The sequence below is a fragment of the Macrosteles quadrilineatus genome, unplaced genomic scaffold, assembly GCF_028750875.1.
Source record: "Macrosteles quadrilineatus isolate MER2022 unplaced genomic scaffold, UCM_ALF_1.0 Scaffold_9__3_contigs__length_116548681, whole genome shotgun sequence".
NCBI classification, from domain to species: Eukaryota; Metazoa; Arthropoda; class Insecta; order Hemiptera; family Cicadellidae; genus Macrosteles; species Macrosteles quadrilineatus.
The window spans coordinates 26,432,514-26,456,768 of record NW_026542602.1 but is presented as its reverse complement, the minus strand read 5'-3'; the positions used below and the strand labels follow the sequence as shown (position 1 = coordinate 26,456,768).

The 24,255-nt window shown below is 35.0% G+C and overlaps 1 protein-coding gene across 1 annotated transcript in view; it reads right to left on the bottom strand.

Moving 5' to 3' along the window:
- The window catches only part of LOC129003064 (unconventional myosin-IXb-like), a 103,882-nt gene extending 87,090 nt beyond the window's left edge, over positions 1–16,792 (bottom strand). Inside the window, exon 1 of the mRNA XM_054431282.1 lies at positions 16,394–16,792. Within this exon, the coding sequence (XP_054287257.1) occupies positions 16,394–16,592 (199 nt within the window). The 5' untranslated portion in view covers positions 16,593–16,792. The remainder of the gene's footprint in view (positions 1–16,393) is intronic.
- Positions 16,793–24,255: the final 7,463 nt, after the last annotated feature.

Genomic DNA, 24,255 nt, shown 5'->3' with positions numbered 1-24,255 from the left:
TTCCACATAGGAAAACAAAAGCCCCCCTTTCTCCTAAATTAGTAATGTGATAAGTAGAAAATGTCTACTGGTTATAATAATTATTATAGTTCAGGAAAAATATCTATACTAACACAATACTGCATGTGGGGGTGGGGGTATACAAGTGTTTGATATTTTTTATGTGCAATAGTGCACTACTAGTACAAGTTAATTAGGAGTATGGAAAACGACACTATTTACAAGCAACTCAGTCAAGTGTAAGTAATATGGCCCTCGTCACTTCTGCATCATTGAACTAATCAACCTCCGCGGCGCTGGAAGCACGATTTAATCCGCGGCGCAAATGCTACTCGGCGCAACTGCTACTACACGATGGTTGACGCCCCATCCGCTCAATACATGTGTTGCGGACGAAAAGAAGATATTTTTATTCTTGGAGGAGATAAAAACTGTTGAGGACATTAGCTTATTCCACTGCTCATTTCCAGACCCAAACCTTTGACGATAAGAGTCGTTTTAGGTGTTTAGTTTGTAAGCTTTTCATTGTCAAACCCCTTTAAGAACCATAATGGAGAAATAAGAAAAAAATTGTCCCTATTGATTTAGAAATCAGTTCATTATACATAATGAAAAACAGCATGTTATGAATCTCATAAATAAAGCCATGGCGATGCGCGGTTAGAAATGCTCAGTGATTAGTTGAGCCGAGAATTGTATCGAAGCAATTAAGCAAGGCGGAGCAGCTAGAGGCGAATGTGTTGGTATGTGTGGCACGTCCTCACACATACAAACACACACACCTGCATTCGAACACACACATACAAACTTGAAACTTACACACACATTCGCTAGGGACCGTCCCGACGCGGCGCACACGCACACACACAAACCTGCATTCGCTAGAGGCACGTCTCAACCATCGTCTCAACAACACACACACACAAACACAAATAACGCCGGGCAGTTGCACCAAGTCTAGTTGTACTTCGGACAAACTCGTAGACGGAACCGACAAAAACCCAGCAGACTCTGCCATCGACCACAGACGGAGAAATGTATGCAAATGTTATGTACTAGTAGGCTCCATATCTCTACTTATGATCTAGAAATAATTGAATCTGGTGTCAAAATAATGTAAAAAAGTGGTTTGCGAAGAAAAAGAAGAGGTTGGCAAAACATTGTTGAGGCTTATTGTAAAATACGAAACCTCTGATGTCTGTTGAATGTTGGTGAAATTTAAGTGCACTAATGTAGACTAAATATTTCTCTCTTATTTTATTGTACAATTTTCGATAGTTTTTCTTGCTTTTAGTATACCAGGGTAAACACAACCGTTTACACAATTTGAAGGATATTGTAGTTACGTTTAATGGATTTAACAGCCATTGGTTTGTGAGTGTTAATATAACAAGAAACAAATACTAAACCTCAAAACGCCCAATACTTCAATCGAGAAAATTTAAATCGTGAACACTACTCTCATCTATTTTATAAGAACGGTAAATCTATAAGGGTGGAAGTTCAATGTAAAGGTTAACTTACTCCCTGACTTGTATATACTGTAATAGTTATACACAACTCTTCATGGGCATAACACTTGATTTTGTGTTTTGGTGACGGTTATATTATTTATGTTTCATCTAGAAAGCATTTAGCATTGACTGTTAAGAGTCAGCATTCAATAATATCGTATTCTTTAGTGGCTAGGTAATGCTCATAGGGGATGGAATGTCATCTTACATTATTAAAGCTGCATTTCACTGATAATCCAAAAAGGATTAAATACGTGCTCACTCTTTATTGCAAAGAGACACGATTATTAATCGATTATGTGTTATTTATCTACAGTGCCCTAAAATATTCGTTTTACCTATTACTGTAATTGACTTCAAATAAAAAGTTCCAAAATTTGTTACTCGTTTTATAAATAAGCGTAGCTACTAGCTACATTTTAAACATTAAATCATATACAAACAGTATTTTCATAGGTAAATCAGCACCACTCTAATGTCTTACCATGTAGCCTAGGATTAACCGAAACGTACAGATAGAAAAACTAAGCGGCACAGTTTTAATTTTGTTTCTTAATTAAGTGGTGGTTGTGTAACAATTTCATACGACATTTTTTTATTTATTTACAAAAATAACACTTTTTTGCCCTCCCTGTTGCAGCAAATCTAAGTACTCGTTAAACTAATTGTATTTAAATAGGGAGTAAATGTGATATTTTTGAGGAGACATTTTAGTGTAAATCCTATCAGACAAATGGCAATTCGTTTAGTCTGCAGGTTTGCTGTTTTTAATTAGCTTCTGATGCCAGCCTAGAGTGACCCATGTTATTTATTTTTTTAATAACAGTACATTGTGGTCACGATTCAATATTTACAACTATTCAGAACCTGTAGAACACATTTATAAAGTGATAACAATGCTCAGATAATCCACAAACATTTCTATAAAATTTTTCTGGAAACCATTACAGATAAATTATGTCTACTTAAAAAATAAAATTAGAATAAGGTAGTTTATTGAAAGGAGTATTTATTTGTTACTCCATAGCAAAGTTAAGAACCTCTGCAAGACATTTCTCTGAGTCTTTCAATTCCATCCTCGTAATAATTAGGCTTCCTGTATGCAACATACTGCACTTGATATTCCTCATCGAGTTGGTCTTGACCAGTCCTTAGTAAAGGTATGTTGCTCTGCGTCCTCACACTTCTCTTCCCAATCTTCCAACTCCTAGTGGCTTTGCAGCTTGAGGGTCCAAGGCTGACTTGTTTTCCACTCTCGAGGGTCCAAGCTTCACTTTCAGGGCTTTTCATTGCTCCGGTGATGCACGACTACGATTTTCAATACCCTTTCTCGCTGTTCAGACCCTGCTTTCCTCCCTACCACAAGCCCCAACGCCAGGATGCTGGAGGTGCAGGAGTAGGGAAAGTGTAGGAAGGCTCAAGTACTCGCGGAACCAACACCCCGACACTTCCAAGAGGTGGTGGAGGTAGCCCCTTGAATACTTCACCCAATACCCAGTCAACAGCAATCCCTACATCCACACCCACCAACACCGGACGAATGCGACTCATGGCTTACTAGTTTACTCTAAAAAGAGGGACTTACTAAGAGAATTGTTTGTGCTGTTGATTGATTGAGAGTTCTCAATAAAATTAATTATCGCCACTATGGAAACATTAATAATAGAAAAAACATGCAAATACGTTGTATTTAAAACCACTTTAAAATTTGAACTCAAGTAAAGTGTTGACGATGTCAAGCGTTACAATTGAAATATATTTTCTGATAAAGACTTATTAATAAAATTAAATTTATGTTTCAACTTTTACTTTAGTAAAACTAGCTGTTACCCACGAGCTTCACCACGTTTGACTTCATAAGTATTAATAAAACTATTGATTGGGTAAGTGGTAAGTTAAGCTGAAACTAGTGTACACGTTGCTCGAATTCGAGCAATTGCAAAGTATTAGGGCCTACAAAACAGAATACAGTAATACAAACAAATAATCACACCTGATTTTAATAAGGTAATAAATTGAAAGATTAACAAACAAATAAGTACAGCTGAGGTATTTTTAACATTAGGTATATGGACAGTTCCCTTTAGAAAGGAATTAAAAACTTAAAGGGAAATTTATGAAATAATGGATAGTTTTGCGCGAGGATTCTCGTCATGACGAACATTTTAAGTATATGGTTTATAGGGGTGTGACTTGTTTTCTCAAAAGTTCATGGGTACTTTGGGCTTTATATTATATGGATTTGCAAGTATAGCTTTGAAATGAAATTAAAAAAAAAAAATGTCTGATTGTGTTATAACAAATTATACAAAAGCAAATGGATTAGATTTTTACCTCCAAGAAAGCAGTCATGTACCTCGAAATTGTACATATAGATAGAGAGTAGAATTCAAAATTGTCTTTTAAATTTTGATTACGACTCACTAGCAGTGATTTTAAAATTGTCTGTATTTATAATAAAATGTAAACAAATTATGTTTTAGCAAATTTCCCATAAAGGGAATAAGCTATTACCGTGGGTCTTATGGTAAAAACTAGGTACGGGACCAATTTTCCGATTCTGATGAAATTTCTAAATTTACTCTAACTAGTTCGCAAAATTAGCATGATCAGACTACGGGAATGGGGATTTATGGAGTAAAAATTGGGTTTCCCCATTTTTGACCCTAAAAACATAACATTTGCATATTTCTTTCCGAACCATTTTGTAGAGCTTAAAAAACATATGGAAGTGTTGTTGTAAGTCTTTAACTCTTTTAACTCTTTGTTCTTTAACTCTTTTGGAGATTAACTAAATTGACGTAGTTTGCTTGTTTGTGGAAATAGTTTGATTTAATTTGGCATTTGTTTATTTCATACTAAGCTATCAATATCTCTTTTTAAAAACACAAATTTACCCTCCCTGTGGTAGCAACCCAAGAATCATTAAAACGAATGTAACTAAAAAAAACACAAACCTTACTATTTTAGGTGAAATATTAATGTGAAAATCCAACCATGTAAATGTAAATTGGCTTAGTCTGCAGGTTTGCTGTGACGGGGGTATTTAAATTTAGAGTTGGAAAACTCAAAAAAACTTTAGACATTTTCCTTTGAGAACTGTATCGTTTAACACCACTTGTTCTCGTCTTAGTAACAGTTATAAGTCTATTTTTGTTTTTACTTCATAAAAATAAAATAACTGTGAATTGTGTCAGACAGTAAAATGAAGTTTATAAAGGTATACACTAATCTTATAACGTATTTTTATTATCATATATTATACAATTTTATAAAATGTATCTAAAGGTAGATCAAGAGCGATGCTCAATGCATATGATCAACTTGAAATTCCTTTATTCGATTTCCATAAAGTATTTTATTTTTAAATCAATTTAATATATTTATGATATATCAACATTTAGATGTACATCGCATAGAACTAGAGAATATAATATTTTTAACCGGCACAAAAAGTCCAAAGAAACCATTTATATACTTGCAATTGCTACAGTCAATTTTTGATCAAATTCATAACTAAAACCCTTACACAGATGAGAGATTATTAAACCCTATCAACTGCCTGAAATATAAATAGAATTGTATCAATCGAATAAATGGAATAAAACCATAAAACCCAGCAACAGAGCTCGGTGTAGATGCGCACACATTCTAGCGGACAACTGTTGAACTACCAACTAACTCATAAACAACCCAACTGCTTCTTTCTCTCTCTACTAGAATGCGTTGCAAGCTTTGAATACCTTCAATCGTAATGTTTTATCTCAAAATTATATTTTACCCCGAATGAACTGGTAGGTAGAATATAGAAAAAATGTTACATTTTGTTTTTATTTGTTGTAGTTTGTTTACATTAAAAACCAATCAATATTATTAAAATACTCTCATGAAACTTTGTAAACAATAAGACTTTTTTGTTTTAAGATTTAACTCCACATATTAAACACCAAAATATTCGTCTAAGTGTCTAGATCTGCAAACTGACCTTATATTTAAGTCCCTTCGCCTCTGTCGCTCTGTCCCAGTGGCTTTTAAAGTTCCCATGTTATCATTATGAAGAACATTTGTTTACATTATGATCAGCTGGATAATTTAATTTCTGTTAATATTTTAGTTGAAATTTAAGGAAACGTGTGTTACAAACATTTACTGACTTAGTTAAAATGAAATATTTACTATTTGAATTTGGGTTTGCCTAAATATTACGCCAACCCAATGGAAAACCGAGAATGCCTTGACAATTTGTTATATTCCGAAAGGAAAACTAAATTAACACTGTGCTGTTGCTACATTGAGCAATCATTGATTTGCAAAACTATGGAAACATATGAAAGTCATAGAACACCCCCAAGTAGAAGAAATAGAAATTATGTTTTTTTTTTTTTAATTTATAATCGTTGTTAAGGACAACCTAATGCGGCTACGAGTGGGAAACATTTGTGGAAAATACTAAAAAATAAGATCAGCTTTTGCAATATGATAAGATATTTACAGGGAATGTTGATTACAATATCGAAATGTTATTTACATTGTGAGTATTCCCATAATTTTTGAGTCGACTCTTTTAAAGTTATTGGAAATTATGACTGTTATTTGTTTTAAAATAACGCCTGTAATACTTCGAAATTGCTCGAATTCGAGCAACAGGTTAGGCCTAACTAGTATGATACATAATTCAGTAATCGGTGGTTCAACATTACTACGTCCATTCTTGTTCTAAAACTGGCTACAACCACAACCTTTGACTATTACAACTTTAACATAACTAAGTACTGTGTTTTCCCCCGTTTTTAAATTCACGATTTTCATTGAAATGTGGATACAAGTTGTAAAATAATGATTTATAATTTTTAAGCAATAATAAAACTAAATTTAATCTCATAGAAACGACAGACTGCTTAAAAACCATAGTAACGTTTTTCAATTAAAAAAATATATAGTACCTGTCGCTATACTGGGCAACATCACAGTACTAAATTAGCTTAAAATATGAATCAAAATCAAAATAATCAACGTATGAAGTGCGTATTTCCGTTTCGATGTCTACGTAGGATTCAAACTTCAAACGGCCTTCATAGAAATAAATTCGGCGTTATAATTTCCATGACAACAAACAGAAAATACAAATTGAAATTGAAATTGTTCAGGTTTCACGAAGGCAACAATTATTACACTGCCCCACTGCTATGGAACACTGAATGTCGTAAAACATTGTGTTTGACTTTTTCTTTGTTAGAAATAACGTAGCCTAACTCAGTTCAAAAAACATAAAACTAAAAAAAAACTTCGAAGAGCATCGAATGATAAGTTATATATTCAAGTAGTGTTGTGTATGTAAGTAAGTCCTACTGGGTAAGTCCCCGTGCCCAATGTCTATAGATTGGTTGGTTTATGTAAGTATACTTGTAAATACGAAGTGTCTGAGGTAGCTCAATACGTTGCCTACCAGCCGCCACACTCCTCTCTATTAAGAAGTCTTATGTCCCCTGGTAGTGAATGTGTTAATACTTAAATGTTAATCAGAAAACGCCCCAGTGAAGCTTCTTTTCCATTTAAAAGAACACGCTGAGAAGGCGCTGGCGATCGCTGTCATTTCTTCAAGGACTTATCACCAACATTCGCCGGCCAATTAGATTACAATTTTCGTTTTTGCAAAAAATTATCCTGAATAAAAAAAAAACAGTTTCCATAGTAATAAAGTTGTATTAAAAATTTACACTTTTTCATTTTGCATCTTTGTAACAGTTAACTTTGGCAAAATATTTAATAGTTTGATTTTCTTTTAGAATTTGATGCCAATTATTCTTGTAAATGATTTTTTTGTTTTTCAAAATATTAAAAAATAAAAAATCCTACAAATTTAACAAATTTTGCCTCTACTCCCCCTCCCCCATTCCAAATCCGACGCTCAAAACGGTTTAACTTTGGACCTAACACTACAGAGACTATATTGAACAGTTTACACACATAGCCAGCTAAATAAATATCTGTACATTATACACACCCAAACCTATTCAATTCAACTGATGAGCATTGCTTATCAAATAACTGATAACATAGAATCATTTCACATTCCTAGCAGAATGCATAGATATGCTTCGAGTAAACCGTTCAAGAATAAGTTGATTGGTTGGTTAATAAATCGACAACGGCGCATGCGTAACAACCGTATCGAACACGCATTGCGCAAGCCGATGGCGCAGGTGCGAGTAGAGAGAGAGAGATGGGAAACATAATGCTACGGCGTTTGTAGGTTATTTAAACTATGGTAAACTGCACGGGTTTAGCGTCCGGGGTGTGCATGGTTAATGTCATAACCCTTACACAATAAAGGTATTCACAGGGATTCGAATGTGGGTGACAAATCATTTGGATTTCATTTATTAAAATAAGTTGTGACACTACATCCAGGTTATATTTGTCGTAAATTTTAGAACAAAATGAACGTAATTGGATTGAGGCACTGACATATGGCCGTTGTGTCACAAACAGCTACTTGTTAACCAAACTTAACCGTAATGACAACCAAAAGCCTAGCATTTGATTTTATATAAAATTTACGAGGAGAGAATAGCATTTGTACAGCAGAGCACTAGAAAATGTAGCCATAAACACTAAATAAATATCGTTTTACTTATTCCTTATAAGCCTTGTTTTAGAGACATATTATATCACAAACATATAATTTGAACAACACGAGAGAAATATGATTTAAAACCAACCCACCCATTAAACTTAAAAATCTACATCTGTAAATGCTGCGCGCTAATATTTCAATCAGTTTCCAAACGGTTACCCTACATGTGGTAACTCGTAGAAAGCATCGATGTATAAACACAATTGTGTTTATATATGGATGGTAGTAAGCACTACAAACGTGGATAAGCAGGTGGGTTTAAGGAACACAGTTTTTGCCAATTTTGATGCGTTAAAACTAATTACAGTAAATTACATGGGGACGCGGAAAGGTCGCCCCCGGAAACATCACCCCCCCTACGTCATATTGACGTCAGAGACCGGGGGGTGATGTTTCCGGCCGCGGACACTCAATTTCAGTTGCAGCATGCACTCGTCGATATGACGAGTTATTTTTGAGTTTGCGTATTAATTAGATAATTATATTCACTTATCATATACAATTACCAGATGTTCTGATTAGAATTGATGTTAACCGGATACGTTAACCCCGATCGTTTTCAAAATGCACACCCCGGAAAGGTCCCCCCCTGCCATGATCTCCCCCGGTATACCTGCTGTAGGGCTTGGGCTCGTGACTCGAGCCAGCTATTGTTCACAAGGGTAGAGACTGTCCCATATTACCACCGCTCGACTGAACTCGCAAGAATGGAAAGGATTTGGTATTATTACGCAAATGTTGTGGATATTAAGATAAATACAAATTAACACTTTGATATTGTGCTTTCTCTAGACATTTCTCCTTAATTTTATACATCAAATGATGTATAAATTACATATAGTTTTTTTTCCGTCAACGTATAAAATGTATTTGAAACACGTGGAAATGAAATAAAATGTTTATAGTAATAGTGACAATTAAGTAAGGAATCAACTCGTATTAATATGAGCATGCTTCAACCACTCAACATCATAATACAGTACACACTTTGACAAACATATTTTCACATTTCCTAATTCTTAAATTGTAAACATTGAGCAATAAATGCTGTATATAATTTTTATACATTTAAATAATTGTCTGGATTTTATGGTAAAATAAATGCATTGAGAATATTCCTGATTTGATATTGGTGAAGGACTCTTTCCCGTAAAAAGAATTTAGAAAGTAAATATTGGTTAGTTTCTTCGGCAATAAACAGGAAAAAGCTCACACTGTTTACGTTTGCGTTGACAGAGAAGCAAGCAACAGTGTCACATTCACTTTATTTCATGATTTCACACTGCTGATATTAAATAACTAAATTGACATTGAAGTAGTACAGTTATTCCATGAACGGTCGCCCATTGTTTTGAAAGTTACACATTTAAATCTACCTGTAGTTCGCAGAATATTAATACGTATAACATAAAAGTTTGCAAGAGAACATCCTAAGTATAGTATCCACTATTCTCAGAGTATTGATTTATGGAATTCGTCTGTAATTTGCAGACTATTAATTCGTAGAGTACAACTGTATTTATAGCGGGAAGTATTTTTTTGTAAAATAGCTTAGACTTCCCCACTTCAGGTATCCCTCCCAAGAATACCTGAGCCAAATACGTTTGTTTAACATAGTCAAGGGAAAGTTTAGTTAGTTATTTACTAAAGTCAGTTTCATCTTTTTACCATAATTCGTACATTAACATAATTCATAATTATCAGTGTTATCTAGCCTATGTACTTAATTAATTTGGAAGGGGTTAATTTGTGAACAGAACGCTTCATTAAGTTGTAAACAGATTTTGAAAATGTTAATGTAATTTGTAAAAAGTATACTCTGAAGTTGCACTAACAATAAAATCAGCTCAAAATATGGTAGGGGATTTTCCCCAGTGTTTTCTAGAGACCTGCTACACCGGTTCACATTTTTATAACCCTCGAAATTTTGGTATATCGATATAGACTACACACATTCTACAAACATGACATAACTTTCATGGCATAAGCTTATAGGCCTACTTACACAGATTTGATTTCAGACAAATCTTGATTTTACCCAAGGGTAGAAGTATTAGAGATGTATAGTTCAAATCAAATCTACAGATTTCCTGAATACGAAGATCCGTTACGGTAGGAAAAACAACATTTAAAATTGAAACAGTATGCGGGCAAACACCGACGATCAATATTTAAGTAAACTACTTGTAACATAAAAACGTCAATGACAGTTTGAAACCAGCTGTTAGTTAAAACAGCACTGAAACGACTTTAAATTATTAGCGTCGGCTGCTAGACAAAAAAAATTAAACTTAAAAAAATTAAATCATGGCATTGACATTCCCTTCCTTAGAAAATTATATTTATTTCAACACAAAAATCACGAAATCGCGAAAGTGGTTGATTCAGAATCCTGAAATGAAAAAAAAAAAAACTCTGTCACGTTTAAAAATATAATATATCACAATTAATTGCACACTCTAGTGGAAATCGATGAAACCCACCCCCCCCCCCCCATGAATTCTTGCTTATCCGTTTAATTTCCACTCTTTGCGTTTTTGTACATGCCAAGTCAAGTCTTAAAACATTACATTTAAAACAATTGTATTAAATCTTACATAAATTACAATACACGTTTGTAACAAATCTCATTAAACTCGCAGCGTTGTTGCCTGAGTTACCGCGCTCACGGTCACATATACAGGGTGACCAACTTAGGTTGGGCGTTTGTGTATTGTTAGTTGTAATGTGTTAGTTAAGTTTTTTTCACCTGAGGACGGGATCAGATTCCAGATTCCGAAACGTTGTGTATTGTTTTTTACATTCGTGATGGAAAATGTCCGCAATAAACCTTTGAACAACATATACAGGGTGTATTTATAAAGTCCCGCATGGGCTTAATATTTTCAAAACGGCAATAGATAAATCAATAAGATTTGGTACATAAAAACCACACCTAAAAACAACGTTTTAAAGACTGTCAGTTTTCTGTCATATAATGGGGACATCCTTCAAGGAGTCAGAAGGAAATCTTAAATAAGAGCATAGGTTGATATTTACAGATAACCGTAGGCATATTCTACAACTTAGTAAAACGTTATTTTTTGTATTAAAGCCATTTTTCATTTAGGACACAAATGATTTTTCTTTTTGCTTTCTTTATTTGTTGTGCTCTTGGTCTTTAATGTTTATCAGGTTTTTAATGATTTATTTGTTGCCAAAAAACAATTTAAGAAAATATATTTAATTATTTACTTACATTATTTTTTACGTAGTTAAAATGACTAAGTATTTGATTTGATAATTTGAAATATTATCAACATATTTTTCAACCTTTTCCCATATAAGAAGGTGTCCAAACACTACCAAATAGGTAAAGGTACTACAGTAGCAAAATGTGTATTTATAAAAAGAAATAAAAATAAGAATAAGAAACGAAACACACAAATTTAAAGTGCGTAACACAAAAAATTTATCTTTATGCTTTTTTCTTCTTTTTGTGCTCTTGATTTTGATTTTGATATATTTTATTATTTTAAATTATATTGTAAATGAAGTTTGTACCGGTACTGTATAAATTCCTTGACACTTTGTAGAATATTAAATTGTTATTCAGTTATATTTTTGTATTTTCTTTCCATAATTAAAATGTATAGGCCTAATAGACGATTTAGTACTCATTGTGTGTATTTATTTCTCAATTTAAGTACCTGTCTTCCAAACTTTGTTACAAAATCCTAAATTTGTGTTAGCGAATTTCCCCTATAGGGAATAAGCTATTACCGTAGTACTCATGGTGAGACCTGGACCCGGGACCGATTTACTTTTTCGTTTTGAGGTCCCTAGATGCCAAAAACACCATCCGTTCAAATTCATAAATTTGATGAAATTTGGTACAAGCGTGTAAACCTACGTTTATTCGTACGAGTTCGCGAACCAGCATGATCGAACCAAGGGAACGGGGGTTTATGGGGGGTTTTATGGGGTAAAAATTGGGTTTTCCCATTTTTGACACTAAAAACTTAATTTGTGATACATTAATTGGAGTATATACGAATGTTACTATCGTTTAAGCGATGTAATACAAGTTTACAGCTCAACATTTCAAATTTTGATTACACATTAAAAATTTGAACTCACGTATATTTTCCCCTTAGTAATTATGAAACATAATTTTGCAAACTTCAGTAGCAAAAAGGTTTTCTAAACATATACATCTTATAACAAAACTAATTTATTGGTATATCAACACTGATTGCAAGTCCTCTTCTCGATTTAAAATGATTCTGATATTTTGATTATACTTTCATTATATTTTGACTCTATTCCAGTGATATGAAACTAGCCTAGGCTGTTTCCGAATTAAGGTACTTTTTGGCATAACCTTTAGAATAGTATCATTTACATATTTGTAATTACTAACAATTAATTATTTCGATAAGTTTAAGGGATTAATCCCCTAAAAGATATTATTATGTTTATTCTTATTTAATAATCTGTTTCTAATTTTCAAATTATTAATTAATTCGGGGCCAAACCTGAAGCAATGCGATTCATTTTTAATATAATTAGAAATTATTCTATTTTTTAACAAATGTGTTGCTTAACAATTACCATAGGGTGTAAGGTAAGTTTACTGATGTTGATAAGTATAACTACCATTTAATGCAACAGAAAAAATTGTATACTTTACACATTATCGTTGGTTATGAATTAAGTATAAAAGAATCATTTTTTAAAGTCAATCTTTGCCCGCATTATTTAGTTGTCTTAGAAGTTCATACACATCTAAATCTACTGATTGATATTCCACCACAGCGTCTGCAATTTTCTTCTGTGGAAAAGCTGTTGTCCAAGCGACAATAATAATGAACGAGCGGCCGACCCTCAGAACAATGGACTGAGGAGGACGGGCAGCAGGTAGGCTGCCGAGCAGCCCAGCCCTACTAGGGGTAGCGTTTCAGGGGGGGACGATTCCGGGGTGTACATAGGGGATGCCTTGCCGGGGAAGACCTTTCCGTTTCTACTTGTTTGAATTAAAATTAATAACATAATTAGTTCATATCAACTAGATTTTGATAAATTACTTGTCAAGCCCTTGGGGGGGAACGATTCCGGTCGCGGACATAGATTTTATACCAGCTGGTTGTCTGGTTTCGTGACGTCACGTTTAGCCTGGGGGGTGATGTTTCCGGGGGCGACCATTCCGGCGACCCGATTGTCCCTAACAAAACACAATCCATCACCCTCTTCGCTTACCGTCACACCTACACAGTGTATTATCATAACCTGTTCTAAACATACTTGATTACTTTTCTAATTACTCAATTTTCCAAAAATGTTTAATGAAGTTAAAATCGGAGCTGCTTTTGATGTTACGTGAGAAAAGGCGTAATGTCTTACCCATGTTGAACAGTTACTTTGTAATTAACATGTTTATTTTGAATATCCACCGAGGAAGAAGCATTCTCTATACGTTGACATTTACTCATATTTATACAACTTGTATATAAGAAATCAAATGTATATGGTAGTCGCAAAATGTTATATGTATAACTCAAATCATGGACGCTGAATTCAGGAGCTATATTTTACCTAAATTTATATTCAATATTTATGCTAGTTTACATTTTCAAGCGTTAAGTCATGGCTAATGTTAGGCCTACTTGTATTTTTAGTACTACAAAGGACGTCGGATCAAAAAATTTTTTGATTATTACATGACGTGTTTTGGTAAAAAAAAAAAAACATTTTTGGTCGTTTTTCCGCGTTATTTAGTTCCTCTTAAAGTTTAGTTATTTAGTCACACGTGAAATTTAGTTTTCCTGTTTTCGGCTTTGCCTCTCACATCAAACTTGAGCGCGTGCCGGAATACGCCACTTTCGGTACTAGTAATAATGGAATATGCTGTTCTAGGATTATGAGGATAAGGATATGAACATCAAATCTAATAACAATATAACAAAAAATAATTTAGTTTATAAGCTGACATTTTGACCATACGCATAGCTAAAGACGTACATCAGCTTCCCTTAGTTTGCGACAGTGAAGCTGTGTCTGAGGCGGTCTAGTGTCTTGTGTTCAACCAGACTACATTCCTTATCCGACCAGTAATTGTTGAGCTTCTACGACCGCCTGTCTTTTGTTGTTTGTGTTGCTTGATTGTTTCTAAAACACGTTTCTAAGCTAGGATAGAAATTATTGTGATTAAATACCGGTAATTCTGCACATAAACTGAATAAAGGTTGATTAATATTGGATGAAACTCGTCAAGTGTAACTTGAATGTTATATGTTCGTGATGTAACATTTCCATCAAGTATTACTTCAACCTAAAAAACAACCATCATCAATAGTATGTGCTTAGGTACCACTTACTACTTTAGATCCATACTTAGAGATAAACGTTTCTCGCTTATTTTATGACACATTTTACAGTGAGCACTTTGCTCTTGGGCTACTGGTGGACATGTAATTGACAAATAGATCATCTTTGCGACGACTCGCAACACTTTGTTTGTAAACTCAGTAAATTATACCTGCAAAACTAAACTCACGTGTTATCAACTCGTTGTGTGTCAAATGATGTAACTTACCTAAATCTACCTACAAAAATAATATAAATAACATTTTGTAAACGTTAGTTTCTGAATAAAATTAACTTCACCTTACTCTACTTGGGACCAATCCAGCAACCCTAATATTTGAAGAACGGAGGTATATGGAGTGTGTCGATAGCAAACTAATTGCACCCACTGAAAATTAAGTTGCACCTAACTCAGTAGGTTAAGATTTTACTCCACGTGAAATCAAGCCAGCAATCTTTACATTTGAATCAAAGAACTTCAACCCCAGGCAATCCAGACAGCATAAACTTGAAGAACTTAAAGAGGTATACTCTTTGTAGCGAACTTCAGTATGCCCTATGTTTCCAGATCGACGGAGGGCCCAATATAGTTACTGGTAGCTCGATCACAAAAATAGAATCTGGAAGAATCGAAACTAGCTGATGATGAAACCAGCTACTCTCAGATTTGAAAGTCAGCACTAACATCACTCGGCAACGTAGACAGTAGTATATGGGTGACAGAAGAATATTGTATTCCTTGCAACAACATTTGAGTATGTTTTCTGTTTCCAGATCCGTGGAGGTGTGGGGTGTGTCGTAGAGCGGGTACCGGGGGCGTCCTCCGGTAGCCTTGGATCAACGGAGAGACGCTCCCGGAATATATTAGCAGATAAAAACTGGGCTGGACAATGGGACAGACGACTCAGGGCCCGCGACCATCAATCTGCCTTTGTCGGCGTCAGATTAGCGAGGCATACAATTATGGTGACATGCGACTTGCCGAGATGCATTCCCTGCACTATTTGCATCCGCGACACTAAATACCTCTAAGTCTCCTAGGAATCCGCAATGTCCTTCAGAATCCGTGGCATTCCGCGCGTGATAGAGGGGGTAATAGTTTATTGAGAGCCGATGCGATTTATCTTGCATCTTGAACTGAGTATCCAGAATTGTTTGGATCGGGGTTGAAACCGAAAATGATGCATTTTATAGTTTTATTGGGATTTAATAGGTTTTATGTTTGATTTTAGTAGTAGTTTTGGATCACGATCACGATGAGGTGGGCTGAGATAAATCAACTAAGATTAAAGTAGTTGCAATAAACTAAGACGACGACGAGTTATTTGATAATGACTTAAGGTTAATCCGAGAGATTAAGTTAACTGATACAGAATTCATTTATTTTTAGCTTATCCACCATATTTGAGAATAAGTGTTCAAAATTCAAGTAAGTTACTATAGTCAGCGAGAATTAAGCTGGGTAACTGAGTCGATATAGTGTTCGCCCGGTATTCAAGAGGTTACCGGCGCGATCCTGAGAAAAGTCAGATGCTCTTTAGTCGAAATGGACCTAATAGTAGCTGTATTTGTTCATCGGGCCTTTGCTAAACGGTCCTTGTAAAATAAACAAATTATTTGACTTGGTAACAAAGTGGATATCACATTCATTCAACAAAAAACTCATCTCTTATTAAACACCCTAAAATGCACATCCTAGCCAGGATAGCAAATTCTTATATAATGAAATCCATACGATATGTCCGTGATTGTATACGATGCTATACCATGTTATTATAATGGAAGTTTAGAAAATAAATTTCTCCACTATTGAAATTTTCAAACAGTTTTCGTTTGAAATAAGCATGCAACGTTAAGCTGAAGGGGTGTTTAAATTCTAGCTCAATCCAGAACTGACCTGAGCGTGACGCTGATTGAGAGGCAGCTCTGGTGGAAGGCATCAAAGTTTGACACTTGAGGGCTGCCAGTCTCTCCCGGTAGCGACAGAAGAAGTCGGGTCTAATGCGGTACTGAGATAAGAAGTCATCACAAAGTCTCAGCACCGTCAACAGCTCCAAGGAGGCCTCCTCGTACGTCTGGTCAGGCAGCAGCAACATCTCTAGTGATCACTAGGTCTTTGCATCACTAACTTGTCAAATGACGCCAGCAAATCTAGAACTAGTTCACTGTGACTCTTCATATCACTAATATTGCATATGGTAACGGTCTACACCACTAGATGAATACTTTTCCCATCCAAACGTGTCTTCTAGTGTGATCGCCTTTATTACTGAGCTCCCCACATTGTCACTAGCGTTTAGCTTCGACCGTCTATGGAAAGTGTTACTACCTACATCACTATTTGGGATGTCCTCATCTGGCATAAGTTGCAATTACATCATCACTGCTTCCTTTTACGATGTTCACAGTTCACTATCACTAGAGTGTCATTAACAACAGTCTTAGGCCCATCGTGGGGCGTGGTGTGTTTTTGATGGCTGAGATCACATGTTGGTGACGCTTGAGGTCCTGGAACATTAAAAATCGTTTTAGTTGAGGAGAAATAAAACCTTCACAATAAGTCTATAGTTATGTTACATGTATTCAACCACCTATGTGGGTCTTAGTTGGTTAATACCCAATTAGTTATTTTAGGTTAGGGATCAGTAAAACCGTGCGTTAAAGTCTCTCGAAAGTATACACAAACAGAAGAAATTTCGTTTTTGACGTAAAAATTCAAAATTAACTAGGGGAATTGCTAATTACCTGTTGCTGTGGTTGTTTCAGTTATTTAAATACATATTTCCATCATTTGAACATAATAAAACAATAATTACGCTGGTGGGTAGTTACGATGTATTAATAAAAGAGCAATGGAAGTTACTTAGCTCAAATTGAATCAAGAAAACATTAGAGACTCATGATTTTAATTGTAAATTTGTATTACATTCAATAGTCTAGGTAGTATAGAGGTAGGGGGTATAGAGGTAGGTCATAGAGTTCGCGTTTGGATCTGAAGTTTGCTGGATCAATCCAAGCGGGGTCGACTCTGGACCTATAGATGCCGTTGGTCATTGGGTAACCAGACGAGGACTTGGACCGTTCCCCTATGAAAACGTAAAACATTTCAATAATTTAAAACGCCTTCACAAGATAATACCTACAAAATTGCTATTTTTATTAAGATTGTAAACAAGAAGGGCAATGAAACCCCAAGAATAACGTCGCCGATATTTCTCGCTAACAATGTACTCCAGGATGCAATGTTACGCCAACCTTCACATCCAGGTGACACAGAAGCTCCAACGAGTTACAACGACAAGCTAACGAGGAGGCAATTGGGAGATTTACAGTGTGGGAGGGTATGTCAATTAACAGCATTAACGAGCAGTAACGACCAACGATGAGTCATGGCCGCGTGGGCTACGAGATAGTCACGAGCTGGGTCCACGAGCTACATACATACCCGGGATAGTGGAAACTAGAGATGGCTCTGTGGGGGCAATGATCAACTCCACTGAGAACAACACACTAAAGGTAAACCTCCTAACTCTGAAGACTTTTGCCTTCAAAAAAACACAACGTGACATCAACGTTAAATTGTAAAATCCTTAAATGGGTGATGAGCCTACTGGCACTGTTGTTAGAAAAGCTAAATAGTTATTAATTATTTTACAATTCAAACCTAAACTAACGTAGCCTTAACCAGCTACAAAGTTCCTGAATATGTAGTTTAACTTCAATATATCATTATGCTGTATAGTGGAAACCAGATATGGATTTCTGATAGAGTGTCTGTTGGTGGCAGGACGATTGCGACAAACTTAAATACTTTTAAAGGACATTGCCTTGATTGCCTTTATGCAACAAATCTGTTGTATTTCGCTCCTGATTCGAAGAATATTTTTGCAATTCAAACTGAAACTAATCTAAACATTGTCTAGCTACAGTTTTGAAAAAAACAATGTAACTCTTCTCCAAGATGTATAGTTTTACATATAGTTTTTATATAGTCCTTACTCATGATTGCATAATTAAAATAAGACAAATAAAAATTGAGGATATACTTTTATATATGTAAGCAAAACCTTTTAATTTGTTGAGCTTAGGTTCTTGCTCAAACCTAAGCTTGTCTTAGTCGGTAACCATACTAAATATATCGGATTTATATTTTTATTCCACAATCATACAAAATACGAAGCCAACTTTTGGTTTTAAATACAAAACAAGTAAAATCGTTCTCTACGGGTTAAAAAAGGTTTGAAATGCAAACGCTTTTTGGATTGAAAGTGGTAAATGGAGTTCTTGGTAGTGATAATCGTATCAGAGCAGTGCGTTGATGTCTCCAAACCAATTAACATACATAGGGAGACCGCGCGCTTGCCATACCACCATAACGCCATACCACCACAACGGCATACCACAAAACACCATACCACCACAACTCAATAACACAACAACTACATACCGAAATACAAAATATACAGTTAGGACAGATTTGTCAACACGTGTCTTTATTTACAAGCGTACCACTACCACAGTTACATTCTAGTATGTAGACCTAGTAAAGCTCAAATAATTAATGTTTAAACTGCAGATAAGAATAAAAGGTACCAGAACTTAATTGACAAATTTCTTTAATTTTGCTTTAAGGTCCTTAATTAAAAAGGGGCATTGAACAACACCTTCAAATGTTATTAGGTTGATTGTCTGATGTTTCACCTCATTATTTCATTATTTCAATAAAAGGTTAATAAATGTTTCAACAATAATTATGTTAATTAGTGACTTTTTAAAGGTTCAGTGATTTGCAAGGTTTTCCAAGTTAATAATAATAATAACAACAACAAATCCTGCCCAAAAAAATAATAAAATAAAAAAATAATAAAAAAGTTAAGCTAAAAAAAGTTAAATTGATATCTGATTCCTTCGATATTCTTATTAAAAAATTAGAATATTTTATGAAATACCAGTTAGAATAAAAATACAACACAATCTTTAACAAGCTGTAAAGTTGTGTTGTAGTCAAGGATTTTACAAGATATGATTAGTCACTATTTTAATACTGTACCATCTTGGGAATTTTAAATGATTATTATTTACATTTAGTGGTAAAATAACATCTTTGCAACTGATAAGGTGTTGACATTCTGGAGTCTAGACACCCGGTACATATTGCACTTCAGTCTTCATACGAACAAGTGGGTGTCTAAAGGAGATAATCTCCCTGACAGATGTATCCTGAAGCTGCATCGGTAGCGGTAGGTGTGGATGACACGCGTTTACGGTATCACAAATAACTATCAGTACACTCGAGATGTACCACTCAGCATCCGCCAGCGCACCAGATATTGGGTGAGTTACTGACATTGCAAGCTACAACCATCTCTCAGGGGAACTTGTACATTTGTGCTGCAATGTAACTGACAGGTGAAAATGAAATTGTCCTAGAAGACTACAAGTTGACAATTAGCTTTGAAAAGGGACTGAGAATGAGAAAAAGAATGTGTACATACGATAGGCTACTTTAGGCGATTCACTAATAGGAGATTATATTAGATTGTACTGCGCCAAAACACCAGAGTGCTTGTTTTTAGGCGAAGATGATTGAATTTTAAGTCCTGAATGGATAAAATGAAAGCGTTGTTCCTTACACAAACCAGCGGATTCTTCAGAAATGAACCGAATAAAAACCCAATGTAGATCCTTGCTGACCTTGATGGTCAGATGGATGTAGTGTCGAACCATCAAGGAGCTACTGACTTTTCTCAGGATGGAACCCGCAGCTTTACGACTAGTAGCACTAAAACCACTCGGTCACCCAGCTGTAGAGAATATCGGGTAACAAAGACAGCGTGTTGTAGCGTAGGAGACGGAGACGAGATGGTATCATGGTGGAGGACCGTGTCTTGTACACATACTGGTCGTGGTCGTGCTCTAGTTACAACGTGGGTCCTGAGATTCTTGTGGGTTTGGACGACTGAGAGAAATAAACTTATACGATTTCCATACTAATATTTCAATTACTGCTGATAGTTCACAACCAACCTGAAATGGTAAAATTAGAATGATTTGCTTCAGTTACACTAGTTACTGTACTTTAAAGATTTCCAAAAAACTTTAGAAACGCAAATTGGTAGTTGGTAGTTGGTTGGGATTTGGTAGTTATTAAAAGGTTATACCGTCATATGTATACGTTACACGAATACTTGAACAGAACCGTTATACATCATAAACATAAACAAATTACGCTGCTGGCCCGAATCCTATACTAATAGCATTAACTATTATCAGATTTATCGTAACAGTTCAGGACATTTGTTTAAAGTATCATCAGATGTAGACGGTTTCATTTAAGCCATAGTAAATAATGTTTACGTTTGGTCCTTTACACCATTGCCTTCTGTAAACTGAAGTAGGCATTCTATCTATATATACCAGCTGTAACCATTTTTTTTTTTGTTGAAAGAAGAAATCCCAGAGTATACCACTGTATAAGATTATATTTTCTTCATTATCTTGTTTTATTATAATAGTTTATGTTATACAGAAAATGCTATGGTTCACAAAACAGTTCGCTTTTCATCGATGAACCTGGACGTCAATATTCTCTACAGCTAATTAACGTTGTACAAACTTCTACTGAAAGTTGTTCTTTTCATTGCTTTAAAACAAAGTAATTAATAAAAAAAAGTCAATGACCAACGATCGCACAAGGCTTCTTCAATACTATCCAGTAGATAGCCTCGATATGTATGTTTGGCTTCGAGACTCCTAAAACTAAAAAAGTACAAGAAGTACAGAACCGAGGGTTTTCCTACTGCTACAATATGATGATAGATTTTATAACTTCTCCAAGGGTAAATTCGTTAAAAGGTCATTGATACAACAAACTCACTAAACGCAATGATCAGATCGATCTGAAAGAAGAAATAAACAAAATCAAAAACAAATATAAGAAAAAATATAATTATAAGTGATGGTAAATATACTATAAATAGAGGTATAAATAGATGGTATGATACAATAAATAGAGGCGATTTTGCGTATCTGTTTATTCCTTGTGAGCTCAAACCAACCGTATCGACAATCTACAGGACTAAAATTCTACACTTTTAGTATTGAGTTAGATCACAAGCCTGGTTAAACACATGTCTACCCATGTACTTGTTTTCCCTCGGGTCCGATGTTTGCCTAAGATTTCGTAGTGGAGCTTTTGTTTTTGTAAGTAAGGGTTAATTGATATTAATTACAACAAAGAAATATCCTTAATGTTTATATTTGCTGTGTGAAATGAAGATGGTAATTTTCTTCTTCCACATAATTGATTGAATTGAACCAAATCTTATTTTTAAATTCAGTCAGTACAACTAATTGAGGTTTGTTTCCGTAGTTATATGTCTGCGTCATAAGCCCGTCGTGAACCAAGGAACAGAACAACCTTAGCATACAACCCTATGGAAATTAAATATATTCACAAAACGCATTAACCATCAATACTACTAGCACTATTGCAGTGCATTTCATAACGCGCAGATAAACTCGTTTGCAAGTTACTGTCCGAGAACACGCAATTCTGGATTGTTTATTTAAACTATAACTCGCAAATAATAACAAAAACCTGTGCTCGCCAGCGGTACGCGAGAGTGCGATAAACAAACAAAGCAACACCATGGGAAATTGAGCACGAAACTCGGGGTTAGGTTCGGTCGGGTGTGAAAAGTACAATTAATTACTACTCGAGACAGGCTAATTAATACCTTGGCAGGTGTTTGGAGTCTGTGTTTGCATGCGGAGGGATTCAGGTTTAATAAACCACACAAATTTGTAATTAAGATGAGAATACAAGTCTTCCAAATGTTTGGGCCACATATTCGTTTTAGAAGTTCAAGCGCCCCTTTGGTGTTTAATATCTATAAATCATGAGAAATAACAGTCGATATCCCAATTTTATAACACTAAGGATTGGTAAATATTGTTTAAATTAGCTGGACACAAAAATGAATTGAAATCAAAACTGCTCAGAATTAATGTAGATAGTCTACGTCAATACTGTAAAATTTCTGTCTTAAAGAGTTGAAACATTGACTAGGTTGTAGAATCTGAGCAGAAAGTAACAGAAACAGAACTTGGCAAGAACAATTTACAAGCAACAACTCTGTCATAGCAAATCTTAAAAAACATAAAATGCAAATAAATTAAATTAAATTTGATTTAAAGAATCATGGTTGAAAAGTCTTAATTCGTGTAGAACTATTTGGTAAAACGGCCAGCCTTGGTACGTAAAGGGCCTTCTGAAGATGGACTATATCAAGACCGAAACGATAATGATTCTGTACAAAATTTCAAGACCTTGAGTTCAACATTGAAGCATATAAAATATAACTTAAAAAATATTTAGAAATCAAAATTAGGTATGTATATGGATTTATATTTCAGAACATAAACATAGGATATCCAGTCAAAAAGGTACTAGTTTTTTGTCTATATCAATTAATTCTATCAAAACAGATATAGATGTTGTAAAACTGTACAGTACGATGATTGTCTGTTCCAGCTAATTGTACCACAACAGGTATAGTTGTTGTGAAATTGTCACTTTTTATATAGCACGATGATTGTCTGATAAAGCTAATTGTACCACAACAGCTATAGTTGTTGTGAAATTGTCACTTTTTATACAGCACGATGATTGTCTGATACAGCTAATTGTACCACAACAGGTCTAGTTGTTGTGAAATTTTCACTTTTTATACAGCACGATGATTAGTCTGATCCAGCTAATTGTACCATAACAGGTATAGTTGTTGTGAAATTGTCACTTTTTATACAGCACGATGATTGTCTGATACAGCTAATTGTACCACAACAGGTATAATTGTTGTGAAATTGTCACTTTTTATACAGCACGATGATTGTCTGATACAGCTAATTGTACCACAACAGGTATAATTGTTGTGAAATTGTCACTTTTTATACAGCACGATGAGTGTCTGATCCAGCTAATTGTACCATAACAGGTATAGTTGTTGTGAAATTGTCACTTTTTATATAGCACGATGATTGTCTGATAAAGCTAATTGTACCACAACAGCTATAGTTGTTGTGAAATTGTCACTTTTTATACAGCACGATGATTGTCTGATACAGCTAATTGTACCACAACAGGTATAGTTGTTGTGAAATTGTCACTTTTTATACAGCACGATGATTAGTCTGATCCAGCTAATTGTACCACAACAGGTATAGTTGTAGTGAAATTTACAACACTTTTTTACAGCACGATGGTTGTCTGATCCAGCAGGTTTAGTTGTTGTGAGATTGTCACTTCATGATCCCAGCTTCTGTTGGCCGCAGAGTGCCCAGTTGAGCACGATGATCGCCGTTTGTGTCTGATCGTGAGTCAGTTAGCACCGCTCTCTGAATCTTTCGTCGCGCCATTCAATCTCCACGACCTCTCTTACTCAGCGATGTTGTGGAATTGAAAATTACACATGATGAGAATGCTGAAGATGCACAGTACTCACGGACGCTAGATTGTTGGTGGCTTCAGCTACAAATGCAGTTGGTTTGATAACCCCGCCGTGTTATTTACTTGGCTGCAGATGCGGTAATTGAAATCTTATCTAGCCTGGCTTGGGACGGATTTCTGATGCATTATACCTTTGACTATTAATACAGCTTGTAATTGTTGAAATTAAGCTGTATCGTAGCCTAATGAGACTAAAACAGTTTAATATAGCTTACTAATACCAAATAGTCCATTTGAAATGTCACGTT